The sequence below is a fragment of the Lissotriton vulgaris genome, chromosome 7 (assembly GCF_964263255.1).
Source record: "Lissotriton vulgaris chromosome 7, aLisVul1.2, whole genome shotgun sequence".
Classification (NCBI taxonomy): Eukaryota; Metazoa; Chordata; class Amphibia; order Caudata; family Salamandridae; genus Lissotriton; species Lissotriton vulgaris.
This window is the reverse complement of record NC_141695.1, coordinates 290592820-290613424: the sequence shown is the minus strand read 5'-3', so window position 1 is coordinate 290613424 and position 20605 is coordinate 290592820. Positions and strand designations below refer to the sequence as shown.

Sequence of the window (20605 nt, the reverse complement as noted above, 5' to 3'; positions counted from 1 at the left end):
GCCATGATAATCTCTGAAAGGCTCCTCACCCATCTTGTTGTAGCAAGGTTTACCATATCTAGGTGCTGGCCCATTTAGAGAGTGAGCATAGGAAGCCTGTAAATTGTTAGAGGATGGGAAGTAATCTATGTCGTGGAGGTTTTAGTGTCCTCAAAATCTACCAGTATTTTTGTGCATTAACAAAGAACAATCTGGAATGCAAAACTTTGCAAATGTGTCTGGATCAATATTGTCTAGTAATAGTGTGAGGTTGAATTGCTACTTTTTAATAGAGTATTTGTTTTATCACTAAAAATTGTGATGGTGTAACTTGCTCAATTTAATTGTACTCAAAAGGCCATGTTCATTAATTGTTAATATTATTCTCGCAAAAAAAGTCTCAGTAAGAATAATGAACCTTCATGTTTCAGCGTATTCCTAGTAATAAAATCCAAGCATCCTAGTCGATCGAAAGTGTTTGAATACCAGTGGGGTGTAACAAGCATTGGAAATGCAATAGGTCTCGCATTAGGAAAGTTTGAGCGATTGGTATTGTAAATGACACTTTTTTTATTTATGTGTTGGTTTTGAAAATAGCAAAATTAATAGCTTTGTCAGTTACAATGTCAATATTTTTAACTTTCGCAAATGTGACACCTATAGCATTTGTAATGCAATGTGTGTTGTATTTACGTGACTTAGATGTATTGATATTACAAATAACAATGGCTTTTAATTTTGTAAATAATTAATACTTAAATAAAATGTATTGTAATTTATAATGGCAATAGCTTAAACGTTAGTAAATAACTTTTGTGAAGATTATGTTCAGTGTATTTTATTGTGACGAAAATTCAAGAACATTGCATTTGCACCTACACACACACACACACGCACACACACACACACACACGCACACGCACACACACACACACACACACACACACACACACACATACATATAGATGTGGTGGTGGATCTAGGGGATATGGTGGTGGTGGATGTGGTGGTGGATGTGGGGGTGGATGTGGGGGTGGATGTGGTGGTGGATGTGGTGGTGGATGTGGTGGTGGATGTGGTGGTGGATGTGGTGGATGTGGTGGTGGAAGTGATGGTGGGTGTGGTGGATGTGGTGGTGGATGCAGTGGTGGATGAGGTGGTGGATGTGGGGGTGGTGGTGGATGTGGTGGATGTGGTGGTGGATGCGGTGGTGGTGGTGGATGTGGTGGTGGTGGATGTGGTGGTGGTGGTGGATGCGGTGGTGGTGGTGCATGCGGTGGTGGTGGAAGTGGTGGTGGATGTGTTGGATGTGGTGGTGGTGGATGCGGTGGATGTGGTGGTGGATGTGGTGGTGGTGGATGTGGTGGTGGTGGGTGTGGTGGATGTGGTGGAGTGCGGCTGAGGGAACAGACGGCGATTTGGTGATGTGCACGCGCATTTTTGGTCAATGCGCTTGCGCATTGACCTAAAAGCCACGGGCACAGCACCAAATCGCCCAGTTAGTTAAAGTTTGTTTAAAGCCCTATAGTCTCGCTTCTCTATCAATGCGCATGCGCATTGATAGGTCACGAGACCTAAAAGTCATTGAACGACATTTAGCAACTATATAGGCAATGAACAACAGCAACACAGAACCTCCTTAAAAGCTTTACTGACTTCTATTGTTTATAGACATCCGTCTCAGGCAGACCACGGTTAGAAAAACAAATCCACTACAGTGTTAAAAAACCTGTTGTAGAAAAAACATTAACAACTTTTGACATATGTATGTAATACCGTCAACCTCCTGGCGAATTTCATATTGTAATGTTTGTGACAGTTCTAAGATGCCTTGGGGTATTTCATGGCTTCATTTGAATTTCCAGTGTCTACATGGTACTAAGTAACTAAAGAGTGCTTTGAAGTCATAAGATGAAACCAGCGCTAAATAAAACAAGAGTCAATACACAAATACAGAAGTAATGGCATGGAGCGGGGTAAGGATGCATTCATTACATGTTGGGTATACAGCTTGGCACTGATTCAGAACCTCAGCTTTCACATAGCCACAATTTGAAGCAAACTTAGCCACTGATTCTTTTTCATAAAACACAAAAAGAAAGTAATATAATTCGCCATTAAAGGATAAAAGTGCAAAATGAGAAATTCTAGCTCCCACTTTTCTAAACACAGGAATCCCTCTTGATTGGGCCTAATGTTTGCTGCAATTCATATGCAAGGATACTAAAATGAGTTGTCCCTCTGTAACCAAGTTAGTGATTGGCAAAAATAAGATTCAAGAGACTATCAAAGACTTACAGTTATTTTTTTGTCACACACACGTTTGCGAGAGAGCATGGGACGATTTTGGCTCTACTGGAAATGTCAGTGGAAACTGAGAAAAAAAATGTCTACCATTTCAATATTTTTCAGATTTGGGGAAGATTTCAGCACGTTCACCCATAGCTAGATGATTCAAGATATTTGTTCCAGATTGGACTTGGTTTGAATAAGGCACTGTTTACACAACGTTTTCTGTGTTTTGAAGTGTTTGTAAATATAACCTTTTAGTGCACACGAAAAGTTTAAAAATAAATTAACATTCAAATATCGAGCCACGTGGAGCAAGTGTGAAACGAAAAAATCCTTTTGTCAGGCCCTTGACAGAAACTGCAAGGATGGAGCTCTTTGAAATGAAAGTCTCCTGCAGTTAAGTGAACTCCTCAATGTATCCCATTCACACAAGACCAGAAATGACACTTTCACTGCGTGAAAATCAAAGGCAGCGTGGCCCCATTAGCGCTGCTTTCTTGAAAAGATATACACACAATTAAAAATATGTACGGCGAGAGAACAAAGCACAACAGCATTCCCAATAAGCCAAGCTTTTTTGCACAAATCGACCTTTGTTGCCAAACATCTGAGGCATAGACGGCGGAAACCAAAACAAGAGAGACTTTTTAATGAACTGCTAAGCAGTTTTATTTTAACAAAAGGCAGGGCCGGAGACTGCTCGGCTAGGATTCCCACACCCCAGCATGTATGGATTATGTCTTCTCATCTTGGGTAATGGAGACGCTTAGCAGTGGCACACAATCCTCCGCGCGGATCAGGTTCCATTTAAACAACGAGCAGCACATGAAAAGGGGATAGAGAGCGCCACCTGCAGGCAAGCTGCGCACGTACAGCCACTTCGGAAAACGCACAGAGCACACAGTAAACATTCTCATAAACATTCATGCTGATGGGAGGTAATGGCTACCAGGTCCCGCTCGGGCCATGTCTAAGTCTTTTGCAAACTCTATGCACAGTTCTCAGATACCAGCTTTGTCTTTGCTATGTGCTCTCAAAATGTGATTGGTCACCATTCAGAAAAAACCTCACTCATTTCACTAGAGTTTTACACAATATTTGTAGAGTGGTATACAACCGCCTCGAAGGCAAATTACAAGAATTAATCAACGTCGTAATGGAAAATCTCTAAGTATATTTCAGATACTGGTCAAATGCACCTTGACCTCGGAGCGCACATGATGCTTTGTGTAGCGAGAGATCACATTTAAGAAAAGTTGAGGTCAGTCCACACTGGTGGCGTTTCTTACCCGATGTGATGGGTGCTAGGCGATCACAGTCTGAGAAGGGGGGGGGGGGGGGGGAGAAATGCGACACGGCGGGCAGGGGAGGGGGCGGAGCGGGTAAAAAAAAAAACAAGACGGAGGGAAGGCAGAGAAGGGGAGGGGGGAGGAGAAATGCGACACGGCGGGCAGGGGAGGGGGCGGAGAAATGAGAGGGTTGAAAGCAGCAGGGGCCTGGATTGCGGCTGAGGGAACAGACGGCGATTTGGTGATGTGCACGCGCATTTTAGGTCAATGCGCTTGCGCATTGACCTAAAAGCCACGGGCACAGCACCAAATCGCCCAGTTAGTTAAAGTTTGTTTAAAGCCCTATATCCTCGCAAGCTCGATGGGCACAAAGGCATCAGTCTCTTAACGTATTAATCAGTAAATGCTTTTCATTCTAAATATTTCTACTAAAGAGTGTTCCTTTTTCTTGGTCAGGAAGTGCAGCGGAAGAACCTTTGATAATACTGCAGCTAGAAGACGTGCAGCCAGACAGTGTTCCGCAGTCTGGGGAAGGCAGAAACACCACTACCGAATTTGTGATTATGGGACATGAACATTTAAGAGGGGTTGATGAAGGGAGTAAAGTCTTACAGGAGTCTCCTGATAACCCGATGGTGGAAGAAGAGGAAGAATTACCTGTATCTGATGATGAGGAGAAGATGGAGCGTATATCACCAGCTGGGATAATCGTCACGTCAGCAGGATTGGGAATTAAATATGTTTCAGGTAAATCCATTTCGAACACCTTTAGAGACTCCTGGTACATACATTACACATACATAGTATAAAAGACAGAATAATGGGAAAAAAAACAAAAGAAAAATATGGGTTGTTATGACCCTTGGAAACTCAAACAGGTCAGTCAGCCCCAGTTTGGGTAGCGAACGTCTAATTAGTAGAGTATTGCACACTTTAGTTTGGAGGGTGGTGAGTGGGGGCAGGAAACCCTGTTTCCGTCGCTGTGTTGCAGATGTCTAGAGGGCCTCGTCTTAAAACGTGCCCACATTTATTGCTCAGGCATAGTATTTTACAACTGCAGCTTGATTAAATGGCAAACGCTGCAGAGACATCATCAGATGGGTAAAGGACCCTATTGGATAAGCCAGAGACCAGACCACTGCTGCAACCTGCACAGCTTGATGTTCTTGCAGTTGGTCTGCAGAGATACCACTTTAACCTGGGCGCCCGGTATTCTCTCAGTCCCCCACCTACCCCTTTACTGCTTAATCTTGCTCTGTCGCCCTCATGTCTGTTTCTCCCCTCAACAACCAGTCCTAAAGCCTCGCCTCTACCATCAGGCCGTCTGTTCTCTTTGCGTCAATACTGTGCACAATGTTTTTGAGGGAGGGAAAAATAGACATAAGAGCTCGCGGACCACCCTCAACGACGTCATATGAGTGTAACAAGTTTAATAATTTTCAAATCCGTTTCCTTAACTAACCAATTGTTTAATGTCTCCTTCCCATCGCATTGTTGAAATTTCCATAACGGGTAACTGAAGAGGATTTTTTCTGGGATAAAACATTCCCTCCAGACTGTTCTTGTTTAGGTATCACCAATGTAATATGCAAACAACAGCAACACGCTCTGATTTAATAAATCATTTTGAGGGGAGAGTTCGACTGGGAATGAAAATGTTTTTTTTTAACAGCGGTATAAAACTAACTGCCTCGCAACCTTGTTTTAACATTGAGTAATGGCTGCAGTCTTTCTGGATAGTAAGCAGTTTGTAGGCATAAATAGAGGGCTTTGTGGCCATCCAGTGGTGAATTGTGAGATTGCAGTTGAATTATTTGAAGTTTGGTGTTGGTTACCCTTCGCAGGAAGGACCCCAAATAAAGGCAGAAAAAGCACGTTACTGAACAGCCCATTAAGGAAAATTGTATGCCACATATACAGCAAGAATCCTCGGTCCTTATTTTCATCTTACATTTTCTTATCACTGCTCATTTTCTTCAGGTCAGAATAAGCGGGTGTTATCCTTTCTGAGCACCCAAGGCCGCGCATCTATACTGTGTACCTCTGGGGCCACTCTGTATTTCAGCTAATGCACTGCATTTGCAGTTTGTTGTTTTTGAATTTAAATAACAATGCTAACAAAGGCTGAGCACCTAATCGCCAGAACATTCAGACTGAGCACCAAGATTAATCTTCAGTTTAATGAATAATGTTCAGGTCTTGGTTGAGCTGCACGGGCTTCCGTTTCTCCCTGTTAAGATGTGCACCGAGTTGAAAGTGCAGTGTTTAACTCACAAGGATTTTTGGAAGAAAACTCTTTTTGCAGCTATATGATATCTCTTCTAGATAACAAACAGCATGCAGATTATGACGGGGTATCATTTCATCTGTGAAAAATTCATTAGAAACCATTATGCACACCTATGAAATTCTGTGAAAAAAAGCAGTTTCCAATGGCTCTCAAGATCGACCTGTAATGTATTGTGATAAAGTGGTAAATTGCACATTTTAAAAAGTACAAGTGCTTTGAATGACTACAGGCTTTGAAAGTGTGCCTGAAGGATAGTACGATAACAGACAAGGAGCAATCCAAGAGTAACAGCTGTAGCCCACTATGGTGAGAGCTTCCACAAAAGAGAGGAGGGGCTTAACCCTTAGTAATATCAGAAATGTAATCTACACCTGAACCTGCTGATGCTCATGGCCCCACTCCATGATATGAAGAAGTAATGCCGAAGAAAGACGAGGAAATAGGGGGCCTCAGGAAGCGAGTGCTGTGGACTGAAATGTAGTCGTAGATGTATAAAAGTTGGGCAACGATACCACTGAAGCAAGGCCTGAAAATCAGCTAGAATGTGATAACACACTCTTCTCTCCCTTCTTATAGGGGCGGCTTTAGCAACATGGAATCGCCAGTATGCACCAGGCACCACAGCCTACCTCTTTTTACTGTAACGCTACCAAAATAGACAAATCAGAGCACCAACTCAGGGAATACCTGAAATGACAATTAGGTGGATGATGTGGGTACAACAGGAAAGCTGGTATGTTAGAAGCCAGCTTATGTTTTCAACCTAAGCCAATGACGATGGCTTTCACAAAACGAGGTGCTTCACTGCATCAAATTCTTGCTCGGTTGGATCTCTGGTGACGCAAAATCAGTTTCAAGGCCTTGTCTCTATCAGGGGGGATAATTATTACAGTAGGAAACAAAACATCTCTCATGGGAATGGAGACAAGCCATCTGATTCAGAAACCTCTTATTTATCTGTATATTTGATAGGTTTTATATAGCGCAGACAATTGTCCCACAAGAGATGTCAGAGCATTTTCTTTTCAAATGCATAAAAAGGAAAGGAAAGGCAGGCCTTGCTAGGTATGTGATAGACATACCTCAATAAATGAGAGGAAAACTAAAAGCAAAGGTAAGTCAGCAAGCACTATGTACTCTCATTTGCAAAGGAGCGGACATCTAAAGGTTTTGGTCAGTGCTTATGGCATGGCAATTTGAAATGTAAGTATTTTTGTTTTGATATGTCTTTGCTAACCATTTAAACAAGCATTTGCAATGCAATAGATCTCGCATTTATGAAAGTTTGAGCTATTGGTATTGTAAATCACAATTTCTTTTATTTATGTTTTGGTTTTTAAAACATAAACAAAAGGCATTGTCATATACATTGCTAATAGCTTAAACTCTCGCAAATGTGAGACCTGTTGCATTGCAATCCGAGGTAGAAACAATTTGTTTCGATTTCCTTGGATAGATCGGAGCCTAAAATGATTTTTCTGGATTCAGCTTGGATTAGAGGGGTGGATGGCCCCCAAAAGATGTTGGCCAAAATAAGTCCTGCCAGTGAAATTTCAGTTTTATTGGTGTTCAACTGGAGGAAGTGTCAGGTAATCAGGTGAACATCCAAAAGACAGTTCAAGTTACCAGCAGTATTGGTTGTTAACAGGTCAAGGTGAACAATGAATTGAGTGTCATCAGCGTAGGAGGTGATAGAGCAGCCAAATGATCTTATACGCTTTAGTAGAGGCAATATATAGATGTTGAGCAACTTAGGCAATTAGAACATTACCTTTGATTACATATTCTGTCTTGTAAAGCAGGAATCTAGATATTGTTGGATCAGCCCAATTAAGATCACACCAACACGCTGGTGATTTCCAGAGTAGGTTTTTAAAGGAGTAGGAGCACTCTCCTCAACATTTGGTATTCTTGATGGCCACATTGATTTTAATACTTATGGAGACATCCACATCAAAGATCACCCCCCTTCTCTTCAATCTATAATTTAATGTTGTGTATGCACCCCCAATACTACCGCCCCGCCCCTGTTCCCACCCCCCGCTACGCTGACCAATCAGGTCAGCCCCCCAGGTGTTTTCTAGTAATGGGGAGGAGGATGTGCATGCACTTCATGGCCTCACCTTCCTCGGCCCCTCACATAGTTGTTTCTAAAAATATTATGTACCTGCAGTGATGCCATTTTCTTCCCTCTCATATCCAAATAATTTTTCAAACTTGCCTGCCACCCTGCCTTACACTAGCCTGTTCCGTATTCTCCATTTCTGCAAGTACACAGAAATATGTTTAACGTTCTGCCAATAATTACATAATAAAATACCTGGTGTCCTGCCATCCTCCCCCCCCCCCCCCCCCCCCTCAATCGGGATCTATGAAGCGTGGCTAATCACCTAATAGGGTATCCAGGCCCTAACTTCCTTAACTCATTCCCGATCCCATCCCCTTTGTTTCTCCACTCTTTTTTAAGTCTACTGCGAGCATAGAGAGGTAGGAGACGGCAGGTGATCTAGCAGACCATCAATTGCTATGCCACAACTTCGGTCAGCTCTCTGGACCCGAGAGAAGTTCCAGTACACCGCAAACCAGCGAGCCTGGTGATGCCCCAGCAGTGATTAATTGGTTTTCAAATCCAGCATTTTCACTGATGACTTACACTGGAAGCTTTGATCAATGAAGATGTTATGTTAGATAATACTATCACGCTCCCAGCAATAGTGAAAGGAGATCAAAATAGTAAGCAAAAGCAACAAACTGGTCAAGGGGAAGGAGCTTTTTCCTTAACGTTAAAGGTAGCACCACAGATGTTAATATCGATTTTTGTTAGTTAAATGAGTGCAAACTAAACAATTACCCATACAAATAACAGAACTGTTCTTACGTACTCGTGCTGTTGCTCTGTTTGCCCGAAACTAAGCTCAGACAATCACCTCTTTAACCTAAAACCAAATTTTAATTAGGATTTCTTTTTGTAAGATTCATGTGTGTATGTGTGTTCAGCTTTATACAACATACCCTGTATGTTTTGTGCTCATGCCAAATCAAAATCTGTAGATACTAAATTCTGCCTAGGCCATACCTAATAGTTTGTGCTTGGAGAAGACTAACTTGCATGTTTGTTGCATTTCTCTACCAGCACAAACTACCTGCTAAACATTCCCAATGGCTAAGAAGCATTAGCTGTTCCTATAGAGAAAAGTAAAAAGGGGAAAAGCACGGTTAGAAAGTATTGTGATTGGGAAAAATCGTACTTCTCAGAAGATGGAGCCCCCACACAGCCGAATGGATGTCATGGTTCATCATAGGGCTTTGCTCCTCGTAGGGCCGGTGCTCCAATGGCCACGAGAAGGCTCTTTGGCGGAGGTCTTCTTTATTTTGCCGTTATAAGGGAGGGAATTTGGATGTTGGGTAGTGTGTATAGTGAGATGTATTTTAAAACTTCCTAAGGAGTACCGTTGGTTTTAATCAGTTGTACCGTTGGCATGGCTAAAATCAAGAATGTGAGTTTTGTCAGTGGGCTATTATGGACCGCGGCAGTCTTACAATATATCTACTAAAGTTGACCTGTTTAATGCTTGTGCTTGAGTGGTCCAGGAGGGATCCGTGGCATTTCTTCAGGACCGACAAATAAAGTATCCTTACCCTACACTAAAGCGAGATATGTGACTGGGTTTATAGGTAATCTTTAGAGATAGCTGAGATTCCTCGTAGGTAGTTTTAAAATACACCTCACTATACATACTACCCTACCTTCAAATTTCCTCACTCATCCACACGGAAAAAAAGAAAACCTCTGCCAAAAAGCTCTCTCGCAGGGCCCGTGTGTGAGAAAGTGCCCTCTTTCTCCCTGGTATGCCCCCACTTTTTTGCTGAATTGCTGATGATCTTTGACTGGGTGTGCCCTGGGCTCCTGCTGATCAGGTACCCAGAGCCTTTGTTCCTTCCCTAAAATTGCATTGAAGCCTAAACCCAATTGGCATCTCTGGCCACAGGTCAGCCCCTGGTAAATGGTACCACTGGTACCCAGGGCACTGTGACCAGAGAAGGACTCTAAGGGCTGCAGCACTTATTGTGCCACCCTTAGAGGTCCTGTACCACTACGCTCACACACTTCATTTGCAGGTTGCGTGTTCTGGTGCAGAACAAAAGTGAAGAGTCGACATGGCACACATCCCTGTGTGCCATGCCTACAACCCACTGCCCTGGCCTAGATCAGCCACGCCTCGTGCACTATGCCAGTGATGAGGATACAGGTGCATGAGCCCTGTACCCCTACAATGCCCAAGTCTATTCTTGGGTATTGTAAGTGCAGTGCTGCCATCAAGAGTATATGGTGCTGGGAGTTTGTCATTACGAACCCCACAACACCATAATAGCTACACTGAAAACTGGGAAGTTTGGTGTCAAACCTCTCAGCACATTAAACCCACACTGATGCCAGTGTGGGATTTAATGTAAAATGCATGATAGAGGGAATCTTAGAGATGCCCCCTGAAACTCGACCAACTTCTAGTGTCCCGACTGAGTGGCTGCTTAGGGTGCCATCAACAGACATGTTTCTGGAACCCTGGGTCGAGAGCCTGCTACTCTCGGGGGCCTGAAACAATGCACATCCTGGGACGAGGTGCCATCCTCCTCCCCCGGGATGGGCAGGGTTCACGAAGGCATCCTCACTCAGCAAAAGTTCTGTAAACGGTTGCCACATAGATAATATAGCATTCATGGCCTTTAGGACTGAAAACCACCAGCTAAGTGACACAGTTGGGAGGACTCTTTCTTTGATGCTACACAAAGCACAAAATGAGAAATATTTGCATTTGAGTGTACGTGCATAACAAAACAGTTCTCCAGAATGGACTAAAAAGTCAATAGCATTCATAACTCTGAAGATTGTAAAGATGCTTTCAGCATACCATCTAACAAGTGGCAAGGATCTCTTACAGGGAAGCACTTTAACTCAGGTATCGGTTGTGACGGGTCATCACACAACTTTTTCATATACGTAACGAATCACTGAAATTACATACAAAATCACTCCAATTTGTGTTGAACTTAGTAAGAACTTTTTGCAGCAGCATTCCAAGTGACACTGCTTTCCATGTTTTCCAAAAGTCTCATGTTTTCACCAGTAACCCAGATGCTTTGTGACTGCACTCTCTTCACATATGGCGGTCACTATACCTTGCATTGAATGTTTAAAGCCTGGGGTGTTTGGCAATTCACTGACTATCAGTACTGACTCACTAGAAATGGGGCTGATGTATCATAGGTTTTTACCTGTTCTCCGTGGGTAAATGTGATGGTATATATTGGTAAAGATTCTTATGAAACCTTCATCTTTCCTATCAGTGAAAGACTCAAACGTAGAAAAAAAATCAAATAGGATTTTGATATTTCCTGATTCTCTACAGTTTATAAAATAAATGACCAACACCTAAAACATGGTTTTAACCCCTGTATCTTTAGACCAAAGACCACAAAACTGAAAAAAGGAAGAAGAAATAATATTTTAGTGGCATCCCTAAACAACAAAACTGAAGCAGAATTGTGTTAACCAAGTCTTTCTTACTGCTACCTCATATAACAAAGTTGTATTGTATTGGCCCCTTCCGGAAGAAATAAAAATGACTCTTTCACTCTCCTTTTCCTTTCTTTGAATGGCATTTAGTTTGTGGTTGTGCAGTTTTTTTTCCGTGTTTATATGTTTACGCTGGTGAGGGCTATTTCCCTTCCGGTGGGGTTTTATCAGTTATTATAGGTTTAAACCTAAAACTGGACAGCCTATTTATACCAACAACCTATCCGAAACACCCTATCCAATAGTATGGGATGCTTTTCGAGCGACCATTAGGGGAGTAATCACAACCATTGCAATAGCGCGTAGCCGAGAAGACTAGTGACATAAAATCCTTAGAAAGAATAGACCAAGAGGCACCTTCACTTATCCATAAACAACGTCAGGCCATTCTTCGAGGACAATTAAGAGCACTTAGATAGAATAAGGCAGAAGAACGGGCATGGCTGACATTGAAACAAAAATACTATGACGGAGGGTTTAGGGTGGGGGCAATCTTGGCGCGTCGATTAAGAAAGAAGGCAGCAAAGGCACACCTATCTAAAATCAAAACCTCGTAGGACACATGGGCCACAGCTGAAAGGGATCAACTGGCAGCCTTTCAGGCATACTTCTCTGAGCTTTATACCCAAGAGACTCCTCAATTGACGCAGATATAGACAGTTCTATAGAATTGCCCATGGACCCCATTAGATAAACACGACTCATCAGTCCTCGAAGATCCAATTACATTAGAAGAAATTCAGGGGGCTCTAAAAGGGCTACCGATAGGCAAAACACCAGGCCCAGACAGACTGCCTGTCTAGTTCTACCGCATTTTTCTACCACAAATCCAAGACCAATTGCTACGCCTCTTTAACTTATTTATGGAGACGACGGGCCCGACAGCACAATAAACATGGCAGAAATAGCACTTATTCCTAAACCTGGCAAAGACCATGCCCGATGTTCCTCCTATCGTCCCATCGCACTCCTAAATACAGATTTAAAAATATACACAAAAATACTTGCCAACCAGGGGGCAGACAATGTCAGACAAATAGCGCACCTGGCAGAAAAGGCACATCATTGGAGTATTCCGGCCTGTCTGTTATCACTAGATGCGGAGAAGGCTTTCGACCGGGTGGAATGGGACTTCTTAAGGGCTGTCTTACAGAAGATTGGGCCCCATAATGATCTCCAGGATAATAACTTTGTACATATCCCCACAAGCGCAGGTCAGAGTTAATGGGCAGCTTACAAACCCAATACATATGCACAGGGGCACTAGGCAGGGCTGCCCTCTCTCCCCCCTCCCGCTCTTGGCCATTGTGGTAGAACCAATAGCCATAGTAATAAGACAAACCGGTGATATTACTGGTATCGCTTTCGGGGGAATAGAACACAAAGTAGCCTTTTTTGCAGATGACCTACTACTTACCTTATCAAAGCAGCGCACCTCACCTCCCCTCCGGCCCTTCTTAAGCTTCTACAAGTGTTCGAAGTAGCCTTAGGTCTCAAGATTAATCCAGCTAATTCCTGGGCTTTGAAACTCACAATCCCTGCTGGAGAGCTACCGGAGCTCCAATCCCTCACACCTTTTCAATGGGCCACGCACTCAATTTGATATCTTGGACTCAACCTAACTTCCATGGTAAGCACATGGACACAGGCCACCTGGCAGGATTATAAGAAAGCAATCTGTGAAGACTTGGGTTCATGGAGGTTCCTGCCGATATCATGGTTAGGTCGGTTAAATGCGATCAAAATGTCTGCGTTACCAAACATGTTCTACTTATTTCAAACACTGCCTACACCCATACCGCAATCTCGCATTTTATGCCTACAACAAGATTTATCAACCTTTATATATGGGATAAGCAACCACGCTTCTCAAATGAACTCCTCATGCTACCTCAAGATAAGGAGGGATTAGACTGCCTAACGTAAATAATACATAAATAAATAAATACATATGATCTTCGGGACCTTCATTGGCTTAAGGTCGAAAACCGAATTAAATTTAAAGCACTCTGTTTTATGCATAAAATGAATACTGGCAAAGCCCCGAAATATCTTCACTGTCTTGTTCACCCATATCATCCATCTCGATCTCTCAGTTCTTCAACACTAAAAAAGTTTGTCATCCCCAAAATCAAGCTCTCCCGTATGGGCGGTAAATCTTTTTCCTACCAAGGGCCCTTGCTATGGAACTCCCTGCCTTTTTCAGTACGTAACGAGACCAATTACATCAACTTCCGTAAAGCTTTAAAAACTTGGCTATTTAACATCTAGGCACTCTTCTTTACCTACCTTATTTACACAACTCTACAATCTCGCGCTGGGAAACCCTTTGTGGGTAGCTGTTGCACGCTATAAATGCAATAAAATAAAAAATAAATAAACGTCCTAGAATATTACTGAGCGGCACATCTACGTTCCATCTCTGAATGGGTGGCCTGCGAGAAGCACTGGTTCCGATGGATAGGGCTGGTGCTTGCAGACCCATATGGGATTTAGCATGGCTCTCACGAGGCTCTAGACCGCGAACTGCTTACATAGCTACCCCAACAAAAACAGTGTTAGAAATCTGGGACAAAATTGCAGTCTCGAGGGGCCTAACTTCTTTCCCGTCCCCTAAAACTCCCTGGTGCGCAACCCGGGCTTCCCGCCAGCATTACAAGCATACTCTTTCCCGGCCTGGTCTGGCTGGAAATGTCGAGTATTACGCGACCTCTTTGAGGGAGACTAATTTAAATCTTTTGAACCGTGTAAAAAGGAATTCCGCCTCCTGGAACGTGCCCGATTGCAGTCTCTTCAAATACAGCACTGGTTACATGCACACCCTACCGTTCAGGGGGCGACACCTTTTGAAACATTAGTTCGCTCTTATGATGGGTTTAGGGGTCTGATTTCCCGAACATACCAAATGTTGCAACACTCTGCTCCGTGCACTCCCCATACCTACCAAACAAGTTGACAATCACACAGTGAGGTTGAACTCTCCCCTAAACAGTGGTAACAACTGTTGCAGGACATACCGACTACATATAGAAGTATATCGCAGCGTGAGACCGCTTATAAAATCATGACACCGTGGTATTCTACCCCTCAGCAATTACATAAAATGTTCCCTAATACCCTCCCCACTTGCTGGAGATGTCATAATTCTATCAGAGATTTTTTTGCGTGTATTGTGGCACTCCCCATTGCTAACCACCTACTGGAAAGAAACCCTTAGCCACATCAAAAATGGAGTTGGCTATCTTATACCTGAAAATCCAATAGTGGTCATTCTGGGGCTCAGGCCTACAACCCTTCTTGTCATGACCCAAGCTGACTGGCGCGTAAAATCACATATGCTGGGAGCAGCTAAGCAGACAATAGCAATATATTGGTGTGGGAGTGTGGGCCGGATAAATAGTCGAGGAGGCTGTATATAGTGTGCCAGTTGGGGACGTTTATTGACAGTCCTTGATATAACAGTCTTAGGTATGGAACTAGTGGGGTTCAATGATTCCTCAGTATCCTCAAGTCTTGATTCTCTTTCCGGGGAGGTGTTATCTTATGTGGACTCCTCGTCAGTCTGGCCTTCTCCTTGATTAGGGCTTCTCCCATCGGAGGCTCTTGAGAGTGAAAGAAAGAAGGAGCCGTCAGTCCTCTCTATAATCCTATGCCCATACACTAGGGCTAACACCTTACACCATTGTGACTCACGCTGTTGGGAGATAAATGGGGTATTCGTGGGGAAAGGGGTTCTTACTGGGGCTAAAGGAAACGGGTGGTAGGAGTAGTGGCAGGCTTTGCACTGGGACCAGGTTGGTGTATACAAACGGAGGTCACTTGAAGATTGCGGGTAGTGCAGAGGGTCGTGCAGTCAGGGGGAAGAAAAGAAAGAAAAAAAACACATGTGCCTGTACTGTCCCCTCTGCCTCTTAACCACCCCCTCCCTAATCACCCCTCCCCCTCCCCTTCCCGACCCGAGAGACTCACCGGCTCTGCCGCAACTCTCCAGCCTCCTCCTGTGGGATCCACCAATCCCCACACCACGTCTCATCTTCTTCTCCATCTTCTTCTTTGTTTCCTCTGGGTTCGTCAACTTCCTTCAACTCTGCATGCTCTCGTTCCTCCGTCTCTTCGGGTGTCTTCCTCTTCACTCCGGCTTCTTTGCGCTTGCCTGTAGCTGATTGATTCCTTTTCTCCTCCCCCGTGCAATCCCTTCCGGGGTAAATCCCTCCTCCTCCGGTGATGTCACGCGGAACCGTTTCCTGTTTGGGCAGAATACGGAGGGGTGTGTTTATCCTCCTGGAGATCGTTATCGGGGTCCTTGCTCCTGAAGGTAAGCTACTTTCCTCGCAATGGACGGGCCACGAACGTGTCTTGTTCGGTGTCCCCTCACAATTGGAAAAAACAGATACACCGCCCACTGCTCTATGGTTTACCCGCCTTTGGCATACAATGGCAATGGAGCTTCTCACAGCTCGGATTACCTTCACCCCAAATAAATTCACAACCATATGGCAACCACTATTAGATCACTTTTCCGGTTAGAATACACTTGTTTTACCCCATCTAAACTTCGGACTTGCAACTTTTTGAAGATGTCTATACACCCCTACATGAGAATGAGTTACGTAGTGTACGTCGGACAGCTCCCACGGATAGCCCAATATCTAATCATTAATATATTTATCACTGCGACCCCTAACCCCCCTCCTTTCTCACATAAGGGGACTTCCCATTTTCCTTTCTGCAATCTCTGGCATCCCCTTGCCTGACTATTGGTATATAATTGAATGTAAAATGTTAAGTAAGTAACTTGTTCCTATTTTCTATCAGGCACAAGAAATTGGACAGTTTCAGTTGACCTAGAAGAGAAACTGCTCTAACTGTCTGATGCTACACGAGATTGATTGTTCAGACATGGTCATATGCATGATATGCATATGGCCATGTCTGAACTGGGGTGGCAGAGTGGGCTAAAGAACGGTGATGGATTAAACCCAGATCAGTTGACTGGGGGTGAGTGCTTGTATTGTCAACGCTCCGTCCATCATTTCCTTTGGTTTTTCTTTGTTTGCCATAAGTTGGCAGGGTATGCTCAGACGTGAGTCCCTTGCTCACTTTGCCACTGGATTCAAGCAAGCCGGGCTGAAGACGGCTGAAATGCCAGAAACCTGTCCTCGGCAGCTTGCTTCCGGTCCAGGGAAGGCATGGCGTGGCAGTTCGGGCTGGACTGTTCCCATGAGGCACAGGGTCAGACTGATTTGCATATGGCCATGTCTGAACTGGGGTGGCAGAGTGGGCTAAAGAACGGTGATGGATTAAACCCAGATCAGTTGACTGGGGTGAGTGCTTGTATTGTCAACGCTCCGTCCATCATTTCCTTTGGTTTTTCTTTCCCTGTAATATATATATGGGCAGCAACCCGTGCCCAAGGATCTACTCCCGACATGTAAATAAATGGAAGCAAGTAGCTTCTAGTGCTTCCCTGGTGCCTGTTGATGACGTTGGCATGCTGTGCACGCACTGACGTCATCAGAACACTGGAAGAGGGAGTCAGGGGTGGCTACAGAAGCACTCCCACTGCCATCCCTGGTGGGGGCATGTGTTGGGGGCGCATGAAGGAAGCAACAGTGCTTCCCCTTTGGGTGGTTGCTAGGCTGTGCTGGACAAATCCTCAGCACCTGCGCACCAGTTCTGAGGATGTCTAGCATGTCCTTAGCATCCAAGGGGTTAAATAAAACCAATCTATCCATCACCTTTTGTTTGTCTCATTTAATCTTACTAAATAGAATTCATAAGCCCAGACATGCTACTTAAACTCAATATCCCTAGGATTTCAAGACTGCTTGTGCTAGGGTTGAAATGGCAAAAACCTTGAACTCGGTTACTTATATTGCATTCCGGTGTGGTACAAAACTTTTTCTGAGTTGCCTATATGTGGAAGCACTAGGGCTCATTTGTATATAACTAGTCACTTTTCAGTAATGAAAGTCTTAACCCTGCTGTCCAATGAAAGTCCAGATCAGAGGATGATCCATGCCAGTTTCCGTGTAAATTGCTGCCATTGCAAATGATTTCCATTTAGATTCATTCTGTGTAAATGTATTTTATGTGGAAGCCTGAAAATTATGCATGGATCTGGCCTTCCTGCAGCTGTGTGGGCCACTCATGAGCTCATCAATGGAATTCAACTAGTGGGGCTATTATTAATTTCAAAGTGTTGGCTTAAGCCCTTTTCAATCATATCTTGTTTCAATAATGATCACTTTAGAGATATACCTGATAATATTTCAACCATAGTCTTTCAAACACTCGCTTTTTAATGTGAAAGTCACAGACTCTGCTTGAACATTGCACTGAAAGTACCAAAGACCTCTTTAAAACGACAGTGAAGAACATTGAGATAACGTTGATGCATCAGAGCTAATGAGAATTTGTCACTAAACCTATTAACAGCTTAACTTCTTTTCTACCCAGCAGGGTTGGAATCGCCTAAAGGTCCTGTGGAGAGGGTACGTGGAGGATATACTGAGAAAATGGAACACCACAAAACTATTTTGGATCAAGCAACAGACATTTTTCTCCAGTGTTCTGAACAAACCGTAATATTCACAAAACAAAATATGCCTCAGAAAAAAAAGATCAGCGTTAAAGGACATAAACCACCTACTGTGGTAGACAACAAAGCAGTATACTCGAGTAATCAGAAAATGCAGCCAGAAGGAAAGACGCGTTTGTGTTCCCATTGTGGAAATGTTTACAGTGCAAACTCAAATGAGCTCGATCGCATGAAAACCCGCTCAGGGGAAAAAATACATACATGTAATGAATGTGAAAAAAAATTGTCATCCATTTCCTCGCCTGAGCAAATCTTGCAAAACGAATCTAAAAAGGCGAACAACGTCTTTGTATGCGGTGAATGTGGGAAGGGCTTTAATCGGAGATTACACCTGTCAATTCATCACCGAAAACACACTGGAGAGAAACCCTTCACATGTGGTGAATGTGGAAAAACGTTCAACCAAGCGTCTAATTTGGTCAGACATCAGCAGGTACACTCCGATGCTAAACCTCATGTGTGCAATCAGTGTGGGAAGAGTTTTAAGCGGCCATCCCAACTGACAAGACACCAGCTGAGACACACAGACCGTGAGAAAAAATATGCTTGTGGTATATGTGGTCAAAGATTTACCCAATCATTCAACATGATAGCACATCAGCGAAGACGGATATGCTGTCCAATTGAATATGAACGTTTGACACTTAGTTAGCACTGCTAAAGCCGCTCAAAAGTGATGTTTGATAAGATACATTTGGAATCAAGTTTTTTTTATAAAGACTATAAAACTTATTTCAGCATGTGCATAGAAGTATATATATTACATCAACCGATGACTTAATAAGCAGATGAGTGGGCATTAAAAGGTAATACATTTAATCAAGACATCTGACCTAATGTCTGTCTTCGGCTAACCTTAGTCTCAAGAGGTTTTTCCTTTCCACACTTGTTTCCTTCGTTGCAGTTCTGTCAACTTTTTAGAAATAAGTTAAAAACCTAGCTGTTTTCATCTGCCTTTAATGATGATTTTAATTCCGCCAATACTTAGAATTGGGGCACTCCTAGGAGTAGCTTTGCCCTCCACAAAAGCCTTTCATTGATTCATGTGATAGCTCAAGACTATCAAGTGGCAGGAGATTAATCAGAAGATTAGAAATGTAATGTGATCACCTTTGGTATAGCACATTTCTTTAAGTGGTTGCTGTCCACTACATTTACATACAGTTCTGGGCTTTCTTGCTGACTGGAAACATGATTGTAATGTGTTAACCATTAAAGTTGCCACACTTTTTAAAATCAAACTATAAAGAAGAAATTCCAGATCGTCATGGCAGGCAAAGAGGAACTTTTCATTCATCTTGTTCTTCAAATGTAAGTACAGTGTTGAATTATTGGGAGCCTTCCCAGATGGCCTGTAGCAACCAAATGCCTTGTTCCCCTCACTGGTTTTACAGCGTTCAGAACTGGATTCTAGAACGTTCTCCTAAAAGATCTGTTTCTTTTTTCCTCTGGTTCTAGTTTAAGTACTATGTTGCCACAGAGCCTTGCACTGAAACAGCTTTTTCAGCGTGTAGTGTTTTGTCACTTCAGTGACCGCATTTATTTGATTTTGCTTCTGAGCCTGGTTTATGATATCTTTTTTCCTTTACACTATAGCCGATTGGTCATTTGAAGGCAAATTTCACAAAGAAAATTGCTAGTTTTGCTTTCACCATCAGGTTTCCCATCAAGGCCTCCCTTGTAGAATTTTTGAATCAAGTTCCAGGCAACCATTTGCTGATGGTAGTTACTGCTATTTATGGTTTTGGACAGAAGTGGAGCACAGTATAGAAATTTGTAGTTGATCCCTGTTAGGTCTTGGACTGATTATCGGTGTTTAATGGCTGTATTGTATCTCGTTGTTATTTTTTAATCCATAACATTTTCCTATTTTTTTTCTCTTTCAGCATATTAATCCCAGTGGCTTAAAACACATATGTTGTAACTGGGTGAAGGAGAAAATTTGCAACTGGTTTCCATTCAGGAGGATTTCAAGGCATTTACATTGCAGTTTTTATGTCTGTGTTATGCTGTTCCTCCTTGAAGAGCAGATTGTTAGTTGATTTGACCAGCCTTTGTGTGTTGGACAAACATAAAAAGATATAAAAATATTTTTCTTCTGGTGTACTGTTTCCTCACCCATAATGTGTTGCAGACCATCATTTTGAATGTCACATTGAACCCTACACCCAGCCCCGTACTTATAGCAGAGGCTGCCTCCAGCTCAGGGTTCACATAGATCGTGAGTGGCTACATTGGAGAGAGCCACAAGTGAATGTCAACACCAGTAGCCAGTTGAATTGTTGCAACACGTGGGAAAAATGTCTGATTATGCTAAAACTTTATGAGAGACATTGCCTTCAAAATACATTTATCTCTAATGAGAACAGGACTGGGGTAGTAATGAAAGGTTTACTGATGAGATGTTAATGGCTGATAACTGGGATGTTCTCTGCACATGGTAGTAACACACACATTTATTTTTCCCCACCCCCAAGGCTCTCCTCCGTGTCTGGGATTAAGAGGTAAAATTGATACGCCCTAGGTTATCTTCTGTATGGCAAACATCAGCTAATGGGGGGCTCCACAATCTCCACACA

The 20605-nt window shown here is 43.1% G+C and overlaps 1 protein-coding gene across 9 annotated transcripts in view; it reads left to right on the top strand.

The window, feature by feature from the left end:
* LOC147701408 (zinc finger and SCAN domain-containing protein 26-like) overlaps positions 1 to 20114 on the top strand; it is a 308572-nt gene extending 288458 nt beyond the window's left edge. For 3 of the 9 annotated variants that reach the window (XM_086930090.1, XM_086930088.1, XM_086930089.1), the window contains exons 3-4: positions 4017 to 4307; positions 17885 to 20114. In XM_086930090.1, the coding sequence (XP_086786216.1) occupies positions 4017 to 4307; positions 17885 to 18678 (1085 nt within the window). In that variant the 3' untranslated portion in view covers positions 18679 to 20114. The remainder of the gene's footprint in view (positions 1 to 4016; positions 4308 to 17884) is intronic. The other 6 variants (XR_015297461.1, XR_015297462.1, XM_086930091.1 and 3 more) reach the window with 4 other exon arrangements.
* The last annotated feature ends 491 nt before the right edge of the window (positions 20115 to 20605 follow it).